Below are 21502 nucleotides of genomic sequence, written 5' to 3'. Positions count from 1 at the left end.
AAAGAGTTCTTTAGAGTGGAAAAAGGTTCTACACACTTGGCAAACACAAAATGATTCTTCTATGGAATTGCCGCGAAACTCCCCTTCTGGAAGCTTCACTTATAAGAATGTATTAGATGTACCATATTTTCTTCTTTCCAAAAAGAATATCACTGAATTCGATGCTCTCTTGTTTTCTAAATATGTATATGAGAGTCAATTAAATGCATCAAAGCGAGGTTCATCGGTGTGTGTTCATTGTTGCTGCCCCCTCCATTGTTTCCTCCTCTCTCACCCTTTCATTCACTGCCTTTTTAGTATGTCGCCATGGTTTCCTAGGACCGACTGACGCAGATGATGAGGTGCTATCTGTTTTTCCTGACGTATGCTCTTGACTCAGAGGCACAGTGGAGACAATCAGCCTCCCACACACACACACACACACACACACATATGTCCACCGAATACAGCATGCTGTACAGTGAATAGTCAGCCTACACTTTCCCATTATACCTGGAAGCTCACGATAATGCCCTATATGGCCTTTCCTGCCTCTCAATATCTGCTTCCATTTTTTCCTCTTGTTGCCAGGGGAAGCGATTTCTTCCTTTCGCAATCTCCACCTCCGGTGCCCCTAAACCATTGTTTTCTTGTCAATTATCCAGTTATGCTCCTTTGCATTGAGTCCGCCGTCCGGTGCTGCGCTGACCCTCCCACACGGGACCATGCAGGCTAACTTACCGCCCCATGTCCAGAAATAGCCTCCATCCCATGAGTTTCATCTGAATAAAATTCTCTTATGTCTTCCTGTCCTTGTGAGAATGATGCGCTTTTAGCAATTGAAGAGGAGTAAAAATAGACCGGACTGAAAAGAGGAGGAAAAAGAGGGAATGGGGAACGGGGAGCGCTTGGAAGGTGCACAAGGACTTTTAGGTGCTTATTCATCCTGCTTTCCTCCCACTCCTCCAATCAGTCAGCTGGATTTCTTTTCATCCTCCCTCTTTCACACATCTGTGCTTTCTCATTCATATCGTCCCATTCATTAGGACCCTCTCTCCTCATGACTCACCCTTACCTCTTTAACTCACATCTCCCTTCTCTGCTCTCTCGCTCTTCGTCCTCCTCCAGATATGTCCACACAAACAGCCCGTGCCCACTTAAATCCTAATGGAAATGCAAAAATTAAGATGCTCTCAACTTGTTTTCTGGATAGTATGATAAAAACAACCACCTACATTCTGTGTACTATTAAAAGATGAACAAAACATAAGCTTTAATGTCATGGTTTAACATCAGAAAGAACAATTTTGTCAACTAATAAATTATATTGGCAGAAATTTAGCAGAGTAAACAAAACAAAAGCTTTATAATAAGAATTATTTTGACAAGTTATTGCAGCTTTAGGGGCTTCTTCATCCCCAGGCCTGGGACGATGTTCATATCTAGCAGCTATCACCCTGCAGCCCAAGCTAAGCAGGGTTAAGCCTGGTCAGTACCTGGATGGGAGACTTCCTAGGAAACTGCTGCTGGAAGAGGTGTCTGGGTGGGTTCTAACGCCAAGCACCATCCTTCCGATGAGAAGTTAAACTGAGGTCCTGACTCCACGTGCAGGAGGAGGCAGTGACTTTGAATGGTGTACACCACCTCTGTAGCGTTCAGTCGATGCACCGTAATTGCATGGCCGGGGGTGGGCCGCAGGAAGCAGAGAGACCCGAAGAGGACATGGAGATTATGTCCAGTCCTCCTCAGGGTCCACCACAGATCCAGCCCTTCCTGCCCTCACCCCTGCTCTGCCTTGTACCCAGTCCCTCCTAGAGGATGAGACATTAAACTGAGGTCCTGACTCTCTGTGGTCATTAAAAATCACTGGACATCCTTCGAAAAAGTGTAGGAGCATAACCCTGGCATCCTGGCCCATCTTGGCCATTGGTCTCTGTCCATCATCATGGCCTCCTAATCATCCCAATATATCTACTGATTCATCACTCCGTCTCCTCTCCACCAATAAGCTGGTGTGTGATGGGCGTTCTGGCGCAATATGGCTGCCGCCACATCTTCCAGGTGGATGCTGCACATTGGTGGTTGAGTAGATTCCCCCTAATAATAATAATAATAACAATAATAATTTGTTACATTTATATAGCTCTTTGAGTGCAGAGAAAATCGCTATATAAATGTAACAAATTAATATTATTATTCTCAGTTGTCCACCTCTCACGATGTTTTATTTAAAGTCTCTCTTTTTGATTTGTCAGTAGTATCTACTGTAAAGACTGCTCAATGCTGACGTTTAGTGGTCATTATTGGGAATTTTACAGAACGCTTTAATTATGTCCCTGTTTCGCTCTTCAGCAAATTTAACCTCTCATTAATACACAGACAAATAACCAAAATTATTCTCTAAAGCTAGGCCTATCTCTTATAATTACACTCTAAAAATAACTGTAAAAAACGAAACAAATTTACATAGTAAAATACCATTTTTCATTGAAACAGTAATATATCGTAAAACAATGCATTCTGGGTAATAATAGGCGTTTTTAACCTAAAGGTGACAAATATTACCCATAATGCATTGTTTTCACAGTATATTACTTCTGTATATTACAATGCATTCTGGTTAATATTATTTGTCGTTTTCGAGAAAGTAGCCTCTTTTATAGGCCTCTTTTCTTAAAACGACAAATATTACCCAGAATGCATGTTTTTATGATAGATCACTGTTTCAATGGAAAACGGTATTTTACTGTGTAAATTTGTTTCGATTTTTTTTTACAACTGAACAAATAAAGAGGTCATCATCTCTGTTTTATGGTTTTCTACATGTCAACAAAATTATGTGTTGATTACATACTGAATTTGACATTTTTAATGTTTGAAATGTTAAAAAAAAGTTTAATTTTGTTTTAGATTTTAATGTCTTGTAACTCCATAAAGTTACACCACAGGCATTTTTTTTCTTCTTCTTTAAACCCCAAAAATAACATAAAAATAAACATTTTAGATGTGTTCATCATAGAATAGGTGTATTGTATTAATTAAGTTGTTTTGTATTAATTGTATTTCTTAATGTATTTCTAATCGCCACTGACTTAAAGGGATAGTTCACCCAAAAATGAAAATTCTGTCATCATTTACTCACCCTTAAGTTGTTTCAAACCTGTATACATTTGTTTGTTCTGTTGAGCATAAAGGAAGATATTTTGATGAAAGTTTGTAACTAGGCCACTTTGGGGCACCATTGACTTCCATAGTAGGAAAAAAACTACTATAGAAGTCAATGGTGCCCCAAAACTGTTCAGTTTAACACATTCCTCAAAATATCTTCCTTTGTGTTCAACAGAACAAAGAAATGTATACAGGTTTGAAACAACATGAGGGTGAGTAAATGATGACAGAATTTTCATTTTTGGGTGAACTATCCCTTTAAAGCCTTATATTGTGAACGATGATTGGATGATCCACTAGATGGCAGTATTAGGCAGTTCAGTATAGAGCTCGTCACTGTTCTGGGATCGAGGAAGATTCCTCCGGGGTCGATGTATTCAACATGGCGACGTGCATGTTGGTAACATAACTGTGAGGGTGGAAGAATTCGTGCTCTTTCCTCCACTAAATGAAAACTAAAGTCAGCATTTAAGCAACGTCGGATACATTATTTTAACGCAACGTCCATACATACAGGTAAATTAAGCATAAAAGGAATAATTTTACACGGTCACAGTGTTTTAGTATGTTCCACAGTTAAAATTACATGATACACATCTTATGGTTCGATTTTGCAATTGTTCCTACAGATGAATTAAGAATGTCTTTTCTTGGAAGTCTGAGACCAATGCTCTCGTCTGTTTTGCAGGGTGAGTCTAAGCAACATCATTTTGATTAACTATTAAAATAAATAATTGAAATTATATTAAAATAAGTCATTTAAAAAAAAATGAATGATGCCACTTTCTGCTATGTTATTTTGTCAGCATCGCATTCTGTACCTTTCTGGTCTGGACCCCTCTTCACCAGGACCATGGCCACTCTGAATCAGATGCACCGTAGGGGCAAACCTCCCCCTCCTCGTCCAAAGATCAGTGCCACATTTGGGCATCCACAGCTCAAAGCTGTAGTTCTGAAGACCATGATCAGGAAACCCAAGAAGCCCAACTCAGCCAACCGCAAGTGTGCACGAGTACGTCTTTCCAATGGTCAAGAAGCTGTTGTGTACATCCCAGGGGAAGGACACAACCTCCAGGAGCACAATGTGGTGCTGGTAAAAGGAGGGAGGACACAGGACTTACCAGGGGTCAAACTCAAGGTGGTCAGGGGCAAATATGACTGTGCACATGTCGTAAAGAAGAAGCAGTAATTACTATGACTGCGTACAACTGGATATATCTAAATGACTCTAATCACAAATAAACTTCTGAAATGTCTATCATGATGGTCAAGTCTGATTCATACAGATATTCCACCAGTAGTGATCCTTGTTATTTTGACAATTTGAGATTGTTCAAGTAGTGTTTCTGGTTCTGTTTCTTGTTTTGCAAAGTAGATGTTACTGTGTCGATCAACCCTCTTTGACAAAAATAAAAGCTGTTGGCCTTTGCTGTTACTATTTGCTATTTTTGAAGGCTGATATTGAGTTGGTTTATCTCGTACAAACTGCAGTCTGCATGTTTTGTATAACATGCTGTACAAACAGTGCCAAAAATGAAGACTGAATTCCAAGAAATAGTGTTCATAAGAAACCAAGATGTCTTAAAAAAACAGTTCCTGCTGTAAAGAATTTATAAAACATTTAAACCAGGCACAACTATAACACCTACATGTAATGTGTTTTTATATTGGGCAGAAGTCAGTGATTGGGAAAACAACCACTGCAGGAATGTCCTTTTATTGTATAAAGGCTACAACCAGTATTATTTTAGTTACACCTGCAGCTCGATTTGCGTAATAGTGGCCTGAGATTTGCACTGTTGGAGAACCAGAATCCAGTTTGGCAGGGTCCTGCTACTGGGCTTTAGGTCCTCATATGACTTTCAACAGTCTCTAAGGCTCTGCTTGAACATTTACCTCAGGTATGTTTTCTTTGAAAAGGTATGCTAAATATTTATATATTTTACATTTAGTAAGGTTTATGCTTACAATCCACGCCGGACGCATCGTCTACTGTCGATGCGCGAGATGCGTCGCGTCGCGTCGACAGTAGAGCATAAACATCAATAAATGGTTTAGTGCAGACAGTGTATCGATTATGGGCCTCTCGCGTTCGGTGTAAACAAAGTAAAAGCAAAGTTACATTCTTAAAAAGTAATAGTATCTTAAGCAATTTTACTTTACAGGTACATTTTTATTGTTGAAGGGATAGTTCAACCAACAATGACCATTTTGTTATTATTTATTTATCTTTATGTTTTTCTAAACCCGAGTTACTTTCTTCTGAGGAACACGAAAAAGATATTTTGAAGAATGTTGATATAACCAATTTACTGTTATAATTTTCTGTTGGACCAATGGACAAAAACACTTCAAAATATCTTCATGATCCACAGAAAACGTGTGTCATGTTTGAACAACGATATAAATGTGAGTAAATGATGACAGCGTTTTAATTTTTGTGTGAACTGTATCCCTTAAAGCTGCAGTCCATAACTTTTTTTGGTAAAAAATTCTTAAAAATCAGTTTTTGAGCAAGTACATAACCAGCTAGTGTTCAAAACTATCTCCTTACCTTAGCCCGATTCACAACAGTAAGCTTGTAATAATGTTTTATAATAAAATCGGTACTGGTGGGTTTCTACGGGAAATTGCGGGATTTATTGCTTTTTTTCTCAGTTGGTCAGAACAAAAGTAGCAGACATGTTACCTACTTGTTGCAGGTTACATTTTCTAATGAAAATTCTTATTTTGGTCATACATCCAAGTCGTAGAATCTGTGATTCCGAAGTACAGTATCCACACCGATGTGGTGACTGACAGCAAACATTAGATTAATCCGCGCTGAAGAGCCGTGTCGATGCACAACCTACGTAAAGATGATAATTCCACAAATAACTGCAATTGCAGGTTTCACACAGAGATGGCGACAAAGAGGCAAAACTTACGGACTACAGCTTTAAATAAATGTACAATGTATAAACATTATGGAAATTTTAGACTGTTTTAGACTATAAGATGTTTTACTGAAAAACAAAACAAATATAGCCTACTAAATAAGAATATGATTTTGATTGAAAATCAAGAGCAAGTACAAAACCTATTCTTTTTCAGAGCCATGGAGGCCATATATGAAGTAGAGGTGACCACAGGCTCCATGACCCACGCAGGAACTTTTGACAAAATATTCATTACACTAATTGGCACACAAGGACAGAGTGAGCGGACCAAGCTTGACAGCTATGGAAGAGATTTTAAGACTGGGATGGTGAGATATATATTATTTTAATTTTTCAATTTTAAAAATTCAATTGTGCACAGGAAAGCTCTGACTGAACTGAGCCATCAGCTTCTCTAACTATAGTATTGTTTTTGTTTGTTTGTTTTACCTAGAAAGTAAAGTACAAAGTGACAACAAGGTTCACCCTTGGCAACCTGCTGCTGATCAGACTTGAGAAAGATAATTTCATATTCTTGCCCGAGAATGACTGGTTCTGCTCTCTTTTAAAAGTAAGAACCCCCGAGAAGGATGTGATCTATTTCCCATGCTATCGCTGGATGGGAGAGGGGGAAGTGATTGAGCTCCGAGAGGCCAAAGGTTTGCATATATATCTATTATTGCATAACTTTAAAATATATCATTGTTATCATTGTAAGCAGTGATCATCCATAATTATTCAGTTAGGCCTACACTACCATTCAAATGTTTGGGGTAGAAAAAAAAACACTTTTATTCAGCAAGGATACATTAAAATGATCAAAAGCGACAGTAATGACATTTGTAATGTTACAAAATATTTCTATTTCAAATTTGCTGTTGTTTTTAACTTTTTTTGATCAAATAAATGCAGCTTTAGTGAGCATAAGAGACTTCTTTCAAAAACATTAAAAAAATCTTACTGACCCCAAACTTTTGAACTATAATGTATGTCAATTCTGACTGGGATTTTCTGTTGAACTTTCCTTTACTTTTATAATGTCTGACAGCTACAAAAATCTATGATGAAAAATATTCACAACTGAAGGAGCACAGAAAAAATGAGCTGACGCTTAACAAACAAGTGTACCAGTAAGTTTGCACGACCAAGATTTGTCTTTGCAATCATTTTGTGCCATCTTCATTGTTACTGTATGTGTTTATGTGTATCTTTGCTTTTCCTCGAGGTGGACTGAGTTTAAAACGGGTCTCCCACAGTGTTCGTGTTTTCAGGAGCCCCTGTCTCTTCCCTCAGTGGTCCGCTTCTCTTTCACTAAAGATATGAATTCAGCTTTCAACATCTCCACTGCGTAATTTCCTCCTAACCTACGTTGTATATATTATTATAAGTATTAGTATATCCTGTCTGGTCACTTCTTTACACCAATGATGAATTTATCTTCCAGGCTCAGTGAGATCAAAATGAAGAAACTGGTGAAAAAACCTGATCAGTGGGTTCAAGTGGAAGACATGAAGAGTGCCTTTTGGTCATCCAGAACCACTATCTCTGGTGTGATAGCTGCTAAAGTGATCTGTTTCACAGATTTGTTGACATCAGAAGATGTGTTTGATGATGAGAGCAGTAAAACTGAAATAATCTGTTAGTTTTGTTGTTACAATAATTTATTAATAGAATATGTGCAGCTGCACTGGATGGATGATGAATTTTTTGGACACCAGCTCCTAAATGGCCCAAATCCAATGATGCTCCGCCGATGCTCTGAGCTTCCTCTGAACTTTGCTGTTAATGACAGTATGGTGCAGCCTTTTCTAGGGAGTGGAACTTCTCTTACTCTGGAGATGAAGGTAAAACAATATCAAATTTGCTCTCTCAATATGAATGTTATGTCTCAATACAAACTATCACTTGTTTGCTTATTTTAACTCAACAGCAAGGAAACATATTCTTATGTGACTACAAAAGACTGGCAGATTTACCAACTCAATTCATCAATGGAAAGCAGCAGTATGTTGCTGCTCCACTGTGTCTGCTGTACAAGAACCAAATGGGCAAACTTCTGCCTATTGCTATTCAGGTACCTTTGCTGGGTTTTACCGACAAAAGAAAATACCAGGATTGACTGGACCCAATCTAAAAATATGTATATTCATTCAGGCATCTTGTACATATTGCTAATAGCACCCTCTTTTATAGAAGGTTAAAAAGCAAACATACAACGACAAACAAGAATTTCCTGAAGAAAAATGAACAAAATAAAATAATATTCTTCATAACCAGTATTTTTAAAACTTCCTTAAAACCAGATACATTTTATTTGACAAGCATAAGATATTAAAACTCATTTTTAGAGAATTTATTTTTCTTAGCACAGTTTTTTTTTTTATACAAATCTAGCAAAATTAAGCATATATATATATATATATAAAGTAAGAATGTAAGATTTTAGGGAAAAGGGGGTAAGAAAAAGATATTTAAATCAGTTTTGAATCTTTTCAATCTTTTACAAAGCAATATCCAGAAATTAATAATAATAATAATAATAATAATAATAAATAAATAAAATTGAACAAATATACAAATTTAAATCTGATCTGAAATTAGATTTGATCTTGCTTGAAGGATGTTTAAACATTTTGTCTTGAAATCAAGACAAAAATACTAAGATTTTATTTAGTGTGGCCAGTCAGGTAATAAACAAAATAATAAACAAAGCTTGAAAATTGTTTATGCTTTCTTAACCTTGATGAGTGTGTATTGTTAATTTTACAGCAAATAATTAAAGGGTTAGTTCACCCAAAAATGAAAATTCTGTTATTAATTACTCAACCTCACGTCGTTTCACACCCGTAAGACGGGTTCTCCAGAACACAAATTAAGATATTTTTGATGAAATTAAAAACTACCACTTTCAAGGTCCAGAAAGGTAGGAAAGATATCATTAAAGTAATCCATGTGACTCCAGTGGTTTAACCTCAGATTTATGAAGCGACGCGAGTGCTTTGTTTGCGCAAAATACATAATTTACCACTTTATGAAAATATTGATCTGCAACGCGTTCGCGAGAGCATTGCAACGCATGCGTTTTGTGTTCACGCAAGAGCTGACGTTGCATGAACACACTTTGTATAATATTATTTTTATAAATAAAGCCATTGAAGTTACATGGATTACTTTTTAATGATGTCTTTCCGGACCTTGAAATTGGTAGTTGCGTTGGATCTCCATGGAGGGACAGAAACCTCTCGGATTTCATTAAAAATATCTTCATTTGTGTTCTGAAAATGAACAAAAGGTCTTACAGGTGTGGAACGACATGAGGGTGAGTAATTAATGACAGAATTTTCATTTTTGGGTGAACTAACCCTTTAACTGTGATTCCCATTCTGTCTGTCATTGTTGTGTCAGTTGCAGCAACAGGCGTCAGACGACAATCCAGTTTTCCTGCCTAGCGACTGCGAGTATGATTGGCAGCTTGCCAAACTCTATGTGAGGAATGCAGACTGTCTTGAGCATCAAGCATCTTTCTATCTGCGCACCCATCTGTTGGCTGAGACCTTTACAGTGTCATTACTAAGGAACCTCCCAGCAGTTCACCCAATACATAAGGTACTCAAGATACTGTCAGGTACACTTCATTTGTTTACAGGACTTTTTTTTTTTTAATACCTCTGAGAAAACACACTTGGGCCAAAGAAATAAGTCCAGTACTAAACGGCTGAACAATAACTGACATTTTGCCAAAACAAAACCTTCACAGAAAGTCTCAAGATCCATTTTATTAAAGATGCCATGTTATGCCCTTTTAGAAAGTCTTGTTTCTACTAGAATAGGTTTTCATGCTTGAAAAAATATGTATTATTTTTTGCATGTTTTACATTGTTGCAGCACCTCTCTTCCCAGTCTGTCAGCAACATGCTGTTTAGTTCCTGTGTCTATGAAGCCCCTCCTTCTGAAAAGCGTAATGTGTTCTGATTGGTCAACAACTTTGAGCGTGTTTCAGAAATTTCACGCCTCTTACCATAACTGGAACTTAACCAGGCTTCGCCCCTTTTTTTTGCATATGCCTTGGGCGGGAATTATTTAAATGAGTAATATTGTGACGTGTACATTCCCGGAAGAAAACTCAAGACCACAATCAAGGTGTTTCAGGGAGTTCAGAAACAGTGATTATTGATATAGAGGATATCTCCCTTTGGAGTAACTTTGAGCTGCAGACATTTTTCATGCTCAAACAGCAACATTAAACATTACAGAAAGCTGAACATGTAAAAAAGCATAATAGGTCCTCTTTAAAATCATCATGACTCATTTTCATATTTGTGATTCTCTCATAGTTGCTGATGCCACACACACGTTATACCCTCCAGATAAACACCCTTATTCGGGACAGACTTCTCGGTCCTGAGGGTGCTGTCACTCAGGTATTGATTTAGGATTTTTTTTAATTTTCATTTATTTTTTAATGTACACAATTACTTGCATATCATTATCACTTCAGAATACCAGTATTGGAGATGAAGGGATGACCGATCTCATGAAGAAGGCGCTCTCAGACCTGACCTACAGCTCTCTCTGCCTTCTCGAAGACATCAGTGACCGAGGTCTGGAATCTGTTCCCAACTTCTTCTACAGAGACGATGGGCTTCAGCTCTGGGGCCTCATAAATGAGTAATTTTTCCATTAATTCACTGTTACATTTATTTTATGGAATCTAAAAGCATTCTTCATTATGCCGAATACAAATCAGATGACTTTGTGATGAATTTGGTATCGGTCTGTAGTTTTGTAAGGAGCATGGTGGAGTTTTATTACCAGAGTGACGGTGATGTGCAGCGGGACACTGAACTCCAGGACTGGATCAAGGAGATCTTCATTCATGGGTTTCTTGAGCAGAGCAGCACAGGTAAGACAGACGATATGGCATAGCTGCGTGATGACATTATTTTTTCATCATCAATCTTCCTTTTCTTCTCATTAGGAATACCTCAGTGTTTCAGTACAGTGGAGGAGGTCATTAAATTTGTAACCATGGTGATCTTCACAGTTTCAGCTCAACATTCTGCCCTCAGAGCAGGACAAGTAAGTTAAAAATGAAAATTATTCTACTTGTGTATATATATATATATATACATACATGTATGTATGTATATAACTTACAGTAGGTACGGAAAGTATTCAGACCCCCTTAAATTTTTCACTCTTTTGTTATATTGCAGCCATTTGCTAAAATCATTTAAGTTCATTTTTTTTCCTCATTAATGTACACACAGCACCCCATATTGACAGAAAAACACAGAATTGTTGACACTTTTGCAGATTTATTAAAAAAGAAAAACTGAAATATCACATGGTCCTCAGTATTCAGACCCTTTGCTCAGTACTTAGTAGAAGCACCCTTTTGATCTAATACAGCCATGAGTCTTTTTGGGAAAGATGCAACAAGTTTTTCACACCTGGATTTGGGGATCCTCTGCCATTCCTCCTTGCAGATCCTCTCCAGTTCTGTCAGGTTGGATGGTAAACGTTGGTGGACAGCCATTTTTAGGTCTCTCCAGAGATGCTCAATTGGGTTTAAGTCAGGGCTCTGGCTGGGCCATTCAAGAACAGTCACGGAGTTGTTGTGAAGCCACTCCTTCGTTATTTTAGCTGTGTGCTTAGGGTCATTGTCTTGTTGGAAGGTAAACCTTCGGCCCAGTCTGAGGTCCTGAGCACTCTGGAGAAGGTTTTCGTCCAGGATATCCCTGTACTTGGCCGCATTTATCTTTCCCTCGATTGCAACCAGTCGTCCTGTCCCTGCAGCTGAAAAACACCCCCACAGCATGATGCTGCCACCACCATGCTTCACTGTTTGGACTGTATTGGACAGGTGATGAGCAGTGCCTGGTTTTCTCCACACATACCGCTTAGAATTAAGGCCAAAAAGTTCTGTCTTGGCCTCATCAGACCAGAGAATCTTATTTCTCACCATCTTTAGCAAACTCCATGCAGGCTTTCATGTGTCTTGCACTGAGGAGAGGCTTCCGTCGGGCCACTCTGCCATAAAGCCCCGACTGGTGGAGGGCTGCAGTGATGGTTGACTTTCTACAACTTTCTCCCATCTCCCGACTGCACCTCTGGAGCTCAGCCACAGTGATCTTTGGGTTCTTCTTTACCTCTCTCACCAAGGCTCTTCTCCCCCGATAGCTCAGTTTGGCTGGACGACCAGCTCTAGGAAGGGTTCTGGTCGTCCCAAACGTTTTCCATTTAAGGATTATGGAGGCCACTGTGCTCTTAGGAACCTTAAGTGCAGCAGAAATTTTTTTGTAACCTTGGCCAGATCTGTGCCTTGCCACAATTCTGTCTCTGAGCTCTTCAGGCAGTTCCTTTGACCTCATGGTTCTCATTTGCTCTGACATGCACTGTGAGCTGTAAGGTCTTATATAGACAGGTGTGTGGCTTTCCTAATCAAGTCCAATCAGTATAATCAAACACAGCTGGACTCAGATGAAGGTGTAGAACCATCTCAAGGATGATCAGAAGAAATGGACAGCACCTGAGTTAAATATATGAGTGTCACAGCAAAGGGTCTGAATACTTAGGACCATGTGATATTTCAGTTTTTCTTTTTTAATAAATCTGCAAAAATGTCAACAATTCTGTGTTTTTCTGTCAATATGGGGTGCTGTGTGTACATTAATGAGGAAAAAAAATTAACAAATGATTTTAGCAAATGGCTGCAATATAACAAAGAGTGAAAAATTTAAGGGGGTCTGAATACTTTCCGTACCCACTGTATATTTATAATATTCATTTTTTTCTTTTCTTAGTTTGACTATGGTAGTTGGTTTCCCAACGCCCCTGGCTCTCTAAAAAGACCCCCTCCTACATCTAAGGGAAGCTCAGACAAAAACACCCTGCTGGACACTCTGCCTGACATGAACACCTCTGCATATCTAGTATCAGTCTTTTGGCTTTTGAGCAAACCTTCATCGGATTTAGTGAGTGTTTCCTACTCAACTGATTATCCCATTTGTTGTAAATACTCACAAATCCCTACAAATCCTTTCTAATCTTTTATGCAGGTTTCACTTGGGCAATACCCTGAAGACTACTTTTGCCAGATGGCTCCCCAGAAAATGATCAGAGGTTATCAAGCAGAGCTGTCCTTTTTGAGTGAGTCTATCAAAGACAGAAACGCAGGGATGCAAGTGCCTTACACATACTTGTGTCCTGATACGATCAGCAACAGTGTCAGCATTTGACAAAGAGCGGTGTGACTCAGGACTACTAAAACATGTTTTAGTATTATTTTAACATGTTTTATTTTTTTAACATGTGGATGTTAAAGGGTTTGTTAACCCAAAAATGAAAATAATGTCATTTATTACTCACCCTCATGTCGTTCTACACCCGTAAGAACTTCGTTTATCTTCGGAAAACAAATTAAGATATTTTTGATAAATTCCGATGGCTCAGTGAGGCCTCCATTGCCAGCAATAACACTCCCTTTTTCAATGTCCAGAAAGCTACTAAAAACATATTTAAAACAGTTCATGTGACTACAGTGGTTCAACCTTAATATTATAAAGCTACAAGAATAATTTTTGTGCGCCAAAAATAACAAAATAGCGACTTTATTCAACAATATCTAGTGATGGGCGATTTCAAAACACCGCTTCATGAAGCTTTAAAGCTTTACGAATCATTTGTTTCGAATCAGTGGTTCAGAGCACCAAAATCACATGATTTCAGTAAATGAGGCTTTGTTACATCGTAAGTGTTTTGAAACTTCAGTAGTTCACGTGACTTTGGCAGTTTGATACGTGCTCCGAAACAAAAGATTCGTAAAGCTTTGAAGCTTCAAGAAGCAGTGTTTTGAAATCGCCCATCACTAGATAATGTTGAATAAAGTCGCTATTTTGTTATTTTTGGCGCACAAAAAGTATTCACGTCGCTTTATAATATTAAGGTTGAACCACTGTAGTCACATGAACTGTTTATATGTCTTTAGTAGCTTTCTGGGAATTGAAAAAGGGAGTGTTTTTGCTGGCGATGCAGGCCTCACTGAGCCATCAGATTTTATTAAAAATATCTTTATTTGTGTTCCGAAGATGAACGAAGGTCTTACGGGTGTAGAACGACATGAGAGTGAGTAACTAATGACATAATTTTCATAGTTGGGTGAACTAACCATTTAATTTATAACATTTGAAAATGAATTTAGAATCCTTTTTAAATTTAAATGATGATGAATATTTACTTGCTATATAATATTCGGATATATACATGTTTTATTTCTTTTGATTTACTGCAGATTTAGTCTTATTGATTTGATTTAGATGCTATTTTGAAACATCTAAAATTTCATATTCAACAGTTAAAGCTACATTTTTAATTCTTTGAATTTAATGTGTATATATATATATATATATATATATATACACACACTCATTTGTCAGTATTTATTTGATTTAGATTCTGTTGAAACATCTAAAATTACAAAATCATTCATTTCTTTGAATTTACTGTATAGATTTACTGTAATTTGTCAATACTAACTTGATTTAAATGCTGTTGAAATCATTCTAGATAGTGTTTTAAAAATGAGCTTAATAAAGAATTTATTTTAAAAGAAAAAAGCATCAAAACCAATATTTAAGCAGGTCTTTATTTCCAAGCATGACTCAAGCACCACAAGTATTTCATGCATGTTTAGGCTTGATAGAGAATAATATCCACACTTTAAATGTATGTACTTTTACACCATCATTCCCATGATTAGTACTGAATACAAAAGCTGCAGTAACAATATCCAAATGCAATAACACATCAATCCAAAAAAGTGGTTGAACAATTCTTATAGTGTTGTTCACACAGAACTTGTCTTTTACTGATGGAAAAAACACATCCAAATGCCACTACAAGATGGTTGATGGTAGATTATTTTTCTACCACTCTTTTGGCAAGAAACAATGCAATAGCATCACTCTCAGAAGTTCTCATTAAGCGCTCTTTTTAAGCAACACATCAGTGTGTGTTAAGTTCATCAATGCACCGGCAAAGGGTTTCATGTTTTTCTGGGAAGTGGCCTACTTTTATTATCTTGTTAATGTAGCGTGCTGTCTCTTCCCGTGCATTCTGGTTAGAACTGGTAGAGAAATGCAAGAGGCTCTTGAGCATATCCTGGTTGGCCTCCGCAGACAAACCCAGCAGAAAGCGGAGAAAGATATCGAAGTTGGAATTCTTGGAGCTTAATGCTTTGTCAACTGCACATTTGAGCAAGTCTGTCAAGGAAACCTTTAAGACCTTGCTCAGCTTGCTCTGCTCAAGGACATTCTTCCCATGTTTCTTGAAACAGTAGAAAACATGAAGAGCAGCGAGGTATTCCTGAATGGTCGGATGAGCAAAGCAGCTCACCTTCTCAGTGTAAATCATGTACTTCTCTCTGTAATACTCCGTGCAGAAACCGGTGCAGGCCATGGCTGGGTATGAATCCGGCAATTCAACCTCGTCCCAATGCTCTTTCTCTATCTGAAACTCGTTCTTCTCAAGCATGTTGTAGGACAGCTTTGCAAGCTTAATGAGCAGAGTCTCAGCAGTAAGACCCTTGGTGTCTTCGCTGGGGTCATTCTGCAGTTTCTGAACGGATATTTGAGTGTGACGATGCACCATCATGGTGTACAGATAGGTAAGAGTTATGGGCAGCTTTGCTGGTGGCGGAAGAGACTGAAACTGCCGCTGCAGCACTTTAGATGCCACCCAGCAGAACAGAGGCATGTGGCACATAATAAACAATGTCTTAGAAGACTTGAGGTGAGTGATCACCTTCTCAGCAAGGTCTCGGTCTTCGATCGTCTTCCTGAAATAGGCCTCTTTTTGTTCATCAGTGAAGCCACGAACCTCCAGAAGCTGGTGGACGTGTTCTGGTGGGATCACATCCAGAGCTCCTGCCCTAGAAATGGTCCACACGCAGGCGTTATAGAGCAGGTTCCCCCTGATGAGGTTAGTGATCAACACTTGCACAGTCGTAGGCCTGGTCGTATCGCACCAATACGTTGTTCTCCGGAAATTAAAGAGGATTTGAGTGTCATCTAGGCCGTCGAATATGAACATTACTCGGCAGCCCTCAAATTCGAGAGTATCTATTTCCTTCATCTCTGGATAGAGGGCGCTGACTAGAGAGAGGAGGGTATACTCTCCTTCCAGCATCTTGTTCAATTCCTTGAACTGCAGAGGAAGGAGAAAGAAAATCTCTGGTTGGACTTTTCCATCCACCCAGTCAAGGATGAAGCGCTGCACTGCAAATGATTTGCCACATCCTGGGATTCCTCTGGATAACGCCGACCTTATGTGCCTTGACCTCCCAGTCTCAGGGGGAAATAAGTCATTTCCGGTTATTGGCGTCCTGTTCACTTTGCCAGTCTCTTTGAGCTCTTCTATCGTTGATCTGTACTCATGCTCGCTGTTCACTGATGCATTAATGCCATCTGTAATGTAAAGGTCTGTATAGACAGATTCAAAGGGAACTGGTTGTCCTTGCGGACTAAAACCCTCATATACCATCTCATACTTCTTCTTCAGAGCCCTCTTCAACTCATAGCGCACTTCATCTGTGAAACATCAAAATGAAAGATTTTAAGACAACAGTTTGAAGCGCACTGTAATGTCCTAGCGTGGATGAAATAATATAACTTACTTCTTTTGCAAAGTCCTTGCAGATATTCAGTCAATTTCTTAAAGTTCATGAGATTAAAGAGTGCCAGAGTGATCTTCAGAGACACCTCAATATCACAGAGCTCCAGCATCTTATCCACCAGATCCACAATATCAAGTCCATCCAGGGGATCACGGAAGCGCTCTGGATATCTTTCCCACATTAGTTTTTTGAAGCGCTTTAATTCGTCGTGTGTAAGTTTCTTTAGGCAGACTGTGAGGGCCTAAGATGTAGCACAGAATGTTAGTTTTCTCAACTCATTGTAAAAGGCACTCAATGGTGATATTGTGATAGCTTTAAATGGACGACCACTGGTGGTAGGCCTTACCTCGAAAGCAAATTTCACCGTCATCGCTGGATGCCTTTTCTCATTTGGATCTACTACCAACTCTGGTTTTACAGGAGCAGGAGCTTTTTGTTGTTTCACGCTAGCTTCCTTCTTGATCTTCTTCCGTGTGCTTATTATAAAAAGAATAAAAAGAAAGAGTTATTTAGAGTATTCAGGTGAGAATAAATTAAAACTACACTAAAACTACTGTGCAAAAGTTTGGGATCTGTAAGATTTATTTTTAATGTTTTTGATTATGCTCACCAAGGCTACATGTATTTGATCAAAAATACAGGAAAAAAGGGAATATTGTGAAATATTATTACAATTTAAAATAACTGTTTTTTCTATTTCAATATATATAAAATGTACTTTATTATCCTGTGATGGCAAAGCATCAGTCTTCAGTGTCAGATGATCCTTCGGAAATCATTCTGTGTGCTGATTTGATGCTCAAAGAACATCAATATGTTTTGATGAATATAAAGATCACAAGAACAGCAAATTTTTTTGGAATACTGTATACATCTTTACTGTCACTTTTAATCAATTTAATGTATTTCCTGAATAAAAATATTTCTTTCTTTCTTAATTTACTGATCCCAAACTTTTGAATGGTAGTGTATGTTATAGATGACTTAAATATATAATATGCATATAAAAAATATGCACTGAACAAAAAATACAGTATTATGTTAACTTTAAATTTCAAAGATGGAGTTAAAATGGTGAAGTTCAGCTAAATGTTTAATTTTTCCTGCCACATTAAAATGTATTTTAAAATTACAAGTGTACAAGTATGGTGCTGTACAGCCAAAAATACTATTTTTCTAAAAACATAATCATCATAACTAAGCATGTAAATACATGAATCAGTTAAATAATATAGGCCAGGCTTAAAATTCAACTCTCAGATTTCTTTAAAATATGTATAATCTCTCTATCCATCAAGGGGTGCTCACCACACATGACATCATATTTTGAGACCTCTGAATTGAATACTAGTATATGACCATGGTATTGGCAGAGCTCAGAATGGTACAGATGCATCATGTGACTTTCACTCACATTTCTTCAGGATCAGCCTCTGGATTGATGTCCTCATCACTACTAAAGCATTCACTGCTAGAAGCAGACGAATCCCGTCTATCCAACTGAACCCTGTGGAAAGTTGAAAATGTTATCCTAGGCAACCAGCAGTACAAGAATGACAACCTAAGCCACAAACACACAGAGAGCAAAGTCTCTAACGTTTCAAATAACCAGTTTTAGTTATCATTTTCACTCATACAATATGCTACATATCGCACTACTGCTTAAAGTCTAAATCCTTTCTTTAAAATCTTCAACTTTATGATGAATATATTAATTCTGCAATCAAAGATGACAATTGGCCTAGCTCTAAACTTATGTCTTACCATCTCAAAAAATATTCTTAGGGCTGAATGAAGGTGAAGCAAACTTACAGTGTGCAACTTTGTTCAGGCTCTTCTCTTGTTTCTGACCAGCTGTTACTTTGCATTGAGGCGTAACTATTTGCAGGGGACTCTGCTCTCTCCACGTAGTGCCTGGTGGGAACGATCATTGTAAATGATATGTCAATGCAAACATGAAGAAGACAATCAAATGAAAGCGAATGAGATGTAGCCTAATTAACCAAGGTAAGCAACACTAAACTTAGTACACAAGTACAATCTTGGCGTGCTTCTGATCTTACCAGCAGGTGTCGCACTTGCCCAAAAGACAAGCACGCGTGCGTATGAAACGCACGTCAACATGGATGTTCCTTGTTGAACCCTATCACACCAATATCAGATTGCCATCTTAAAAAAAACCATATTACCCCACAGGATCGGAGTATCCGAGGGTGAATGGAAGTGTCCTCTGAGGAATAAAGTCGTCCGCTTCATCCCCATTTTCACTCCCGAAGGCGGAAGCCCCAATTCCTAATGGCAGACTGTTGTCTGACGCCATGTCTACTGCGTCGTCGTCCATCTCGTACTTGCAACGTTTTTCGCCCGCTTGTCAGAAACAGCTAGCTTAGATGTGTTACCCTGTTAAAAGCGATACACAGGTATTGCAAAGTTAATATGCCTTTCATGCGGATGACCTTTGTCTCTTCCTGTGGGAGGGCTCCAATGTTGCGTTATTACTGCGAGAACAAAAGTATTATTATTATTATTATTTTGCTACAGTAGCGCTTAAACCTTTCTAAACCCTGGTTAAGTGAACGTTTTACACTAATTTGCGGTGCCAGTGATAGGAAGTGCGAAACAATGGTGCTAGAATGCCAGCGAGTTGTTTGTTTAGCAACTGACAGCCAATCCTAAACTGCTTACAATGAAATATTCGTATTATGTGAGTACACGCACATTAAATTTAATGCGCTGTTTTACTTTTAGTGTACTTTTGTACGCTTTAGGAGACTCGACACAGCTAGAGCTAAATCTATGCGTGCCGTCATTTCTACAGAAGTAGTTATTAAAACAAGTTGCGCTGATCCAATCAATGTTGTTGGCCTCAAATATGCACATAAGAACTGTAGCACTAAGTTTACCAATGTACAGTGTGAAAAAAATACGTTAATTGTGTTGTAGAATAAAAGACAATATTTGGTCATGCTGTATCATGGTAACTACTAAGAAAGCGTTGTACCTTCACCTTATAGGACCTTATGTGGTCAAATGAGAGCTTTAGAGAAAGATAAGTAATGATTTCCCCTTTGTTTATTTCAGTGTCTCTGACTCTGCAGTCCTCTCGATCCACGTCAGGTTCACTTATAATCCCGGAAGACGGAAAAAAAACCGGTTGGTTAACTTTAAGTTATATACTTTAATAAATTATGTTAATCTATGATTCATTTCTGTGCCCGTATGCCACTGCAAGCCCGTGTATATTAAACCTTATCAGCGAACAAGCATGTAGCAAAAGCTCACCTACAGTATATGAGCGTAGCAGTTTCGGTTTGAAGTTATACTTCCTTATTTTCTTAAAGAGACAGCATTAAGACTGTTTAGTGACGTAGTTATTTTTAGTTAGTAAAGGCAGCAGACTAGTCACCTGTCACCTGTTTTGTTTCAGCAGGAGCATTGTCTATTGTCACATATAATATGCTTAAGGTTTATGTTTGTGTTCTTTATTCCCCACATGAAAAAATACTATAGAAATACTATAGTATTTCCTATATAATTTATAGGAAATACTATAGTGTTTTTGAACCATACTATAGTAAATTGTAGTATACTGTATATATCATAGTATTTACAACACTTTGTTAATGAATGCTACAGCATACTATTAACTATAGTGAATTGATAAACTGTAATAAATACTGTAAGTTTAGTTTTTACTACAGTAAACTGTAGTGTATTGTAGTATAATATACCCTATAGCTGTAGACTATAGGGGTAAAACTTAGTACAGTATTGGGTAAAGTAATTTGTTTATATTACTTTAGTTGTTATTTTCCACAGCAACTATAGAATTATGACAACAAATTAATTTATAGTATAGTATAGTATAGTATGGTTCAAAAACACTATAGTACTTACTGTAAATTACTATAGTATTTTTTTCATGTGGGTCTCTAAATGTGTGCATTTCATTAAGTAATTTTATGGTTATTTCTTGGCTTGTACTAGTGTATTTATACCTTTCCTTTTCATTTTTCCCATTTTCCCTTTCTATTTTGCTTCCCCATGTTTTTTAAAAAAAATCTACCGTTACCAGACAGGGGTCTGCCAATTATTTTTCTGATAAATTTAAACAATAGCTTATAGAATATATTCAATCAAAAGCTATATATATATATATATATATATATAAAAACAGGTCCCCGTTCTGTCTTTTTATGCACCAAAGGTCATTTGTGTAAAAAGGATGAAGACCCTTGACTTATATCCTATTTGACACCATTGTGTTGAAGGATCCTGTGTTGTTTCAATATTTAAAATGCCTGAAATGCTGCTGAGAAAAGGCACTGATCTCATATGCTGTAGATTTGTATAGATGTTTAAGCCTCAACTCTAACTGCAGATGGTGAGTCTGAGTCTTAATGGAGCAGCTCTTGAACCTTGAACCTTTCTCCTCCCCTTGTCCCTTAAAAGCCTCTCCTCAATACCCCTGCAGGCAGTAAGGATTCTCAACATCTGTCAGCAGTGCACACTCCGCTTATGTTCCCATGAGATGTGAAATCAACATAAAGCACTCTGTAAAATACATCCCTGTTAATTTGTTTAGGTAATGATTTATTTTGGAGTGATCCGTGTTCATGAATTTAGTTTGTCTGTAAGTTGTTTAGGAAATGTGGTGCTATTCATATATAAATAATTTATCCAACATAATCACAATACAGATCTGTGGGATAATCTTGAAATCTCATGTTGGCAACATGCATTGATAAAGAATTAAAGTGAT

At 37.8% G+C, this 21502-nt stretch overlaps 3 protein-coding genes across 5 annotated transcripts; 2 read left to right on the top strand and 1 right to left on the bottom strand.

The window, feature by feature from the left end:
• The first annotated feature begins 3479 nt into the window (after positions 1 to 3479).
• mrps12 (mitochondrial ribosomal protein S12) lies at positions 3480 to 4403 on the top strand. Its single transcript, XM_051878691.1, has 3 exons — positions 3480 to 3663; positions 3777 to 3836; positions 3954 to 4403. Exons 2-3 carry the CDS (start codon positions 3788 to 3790, stop codon positions 4334 to 4336), a joined length of 432 nt encoding a protein of 143 aa, XP_051734651.1. The 5' UTR covers positions 3480 to 3663; positions 3777 to 3787; the 3' UTR covers positions 4337 to 4403.
• Positions 4404 to 4699: 296 nt separating this feature from the next.
• si:dkey-17e16.9 (hydroperoxide isomerase ALOXE3) lies at positions 4700 to 13451 on the top strand. Its single transcript, XM_051878690.1, has 15 exons — positions 4700 to 5048; positions 6241 to 6394; positions 6520 to 6724; positions 7114 to 7195; positions 7291 to 7413; positions 7510 to 7613; positions 7737 to 7909; positions 7996 to 8139; positions 9471 to 9671; positions 10400 to 10486; positions 10564 to 10733; positions 10847 to 10968; positions 11044 to 11144; positions 12872 to 13042; positions 13127 to 13451. The coding sequence occupies exons 2-15, from the start codon at positions 6245 to 6247 to the stop codon at positions 13304 to 13306; spliced, it is 2013 nt and encodes a 670-aa protein (XP_051734650.1). The 5' UTR covers positions 4700 to 5048; positions 6241 to 6244; the 3' UTR covers positions 13307 to 13451.
• Positions 13452 to 14698: 1247 nt separating this feature from the next.
• On the bottom strand, positions 14699 to 20041 carry nlrc3l1 (NLR family, CARD domain containing 3-like 1). 3 transcript variants are annotated; one of them, XM_051878017.1, is made up of 7 exons: positions 20023 to 20041; positions 18930 to 19140; positions 18553 to 18654; positions 18155 to 18247; positions 17087 to 17216; positions 16741 to 16981; positions 14699 to 16654 (listed from the first exon to the last, which is right to left on the bottom strand). In XM_051878017.1, exons 2-7 carry the CDS (start codon positions 19079 to 19081, stop codon positions 15072 to 15074), a joined length of 2301 nt encoding a protein of 766 aa, XP_051733977.1. In that variant the 5' UTR covers positions 19082 to 19140; positions 20023 to 20041; the 3' UTR covers positions 14699 to 15071. The 3 variants fall into 3 exon arrangements, with proteins under 3 accessions (XP_051733977.1, XP_051733975.1, XP_051733976.1); XM_051878015.1 differs by lacking the exon at positions 20023 to 20041 and adding an exon at positions 19742 to 20016; XM_051878016.1 differs by lacking the exon at positions 20023 to 20041 and adding an exon at positions 19748 to 20016.
• Positions 20042 to 21502: the final 1461 nt, after the last annotated feature.

This window comes from Ctenopharyngodon idella, chromosome 21 (assembly GCF_019924925.1).
Source record: "Ctenopharyngodon idella isolate HZGC_01 chromosome 21, HZGC01, whole genome shotgun sequence".
Lineage (NCBI taxonomy): Eukaryota > Metazoa > Chordata > Actinopteri > Cypriniformes > Xenocyprididae > Ctenopharyngodon > Ctenopharyngodon idella.
Note: the sequence above shows the minus strand (reverse complement) of the source record. Positions and strands in the feature narration are given on the sequence as shown.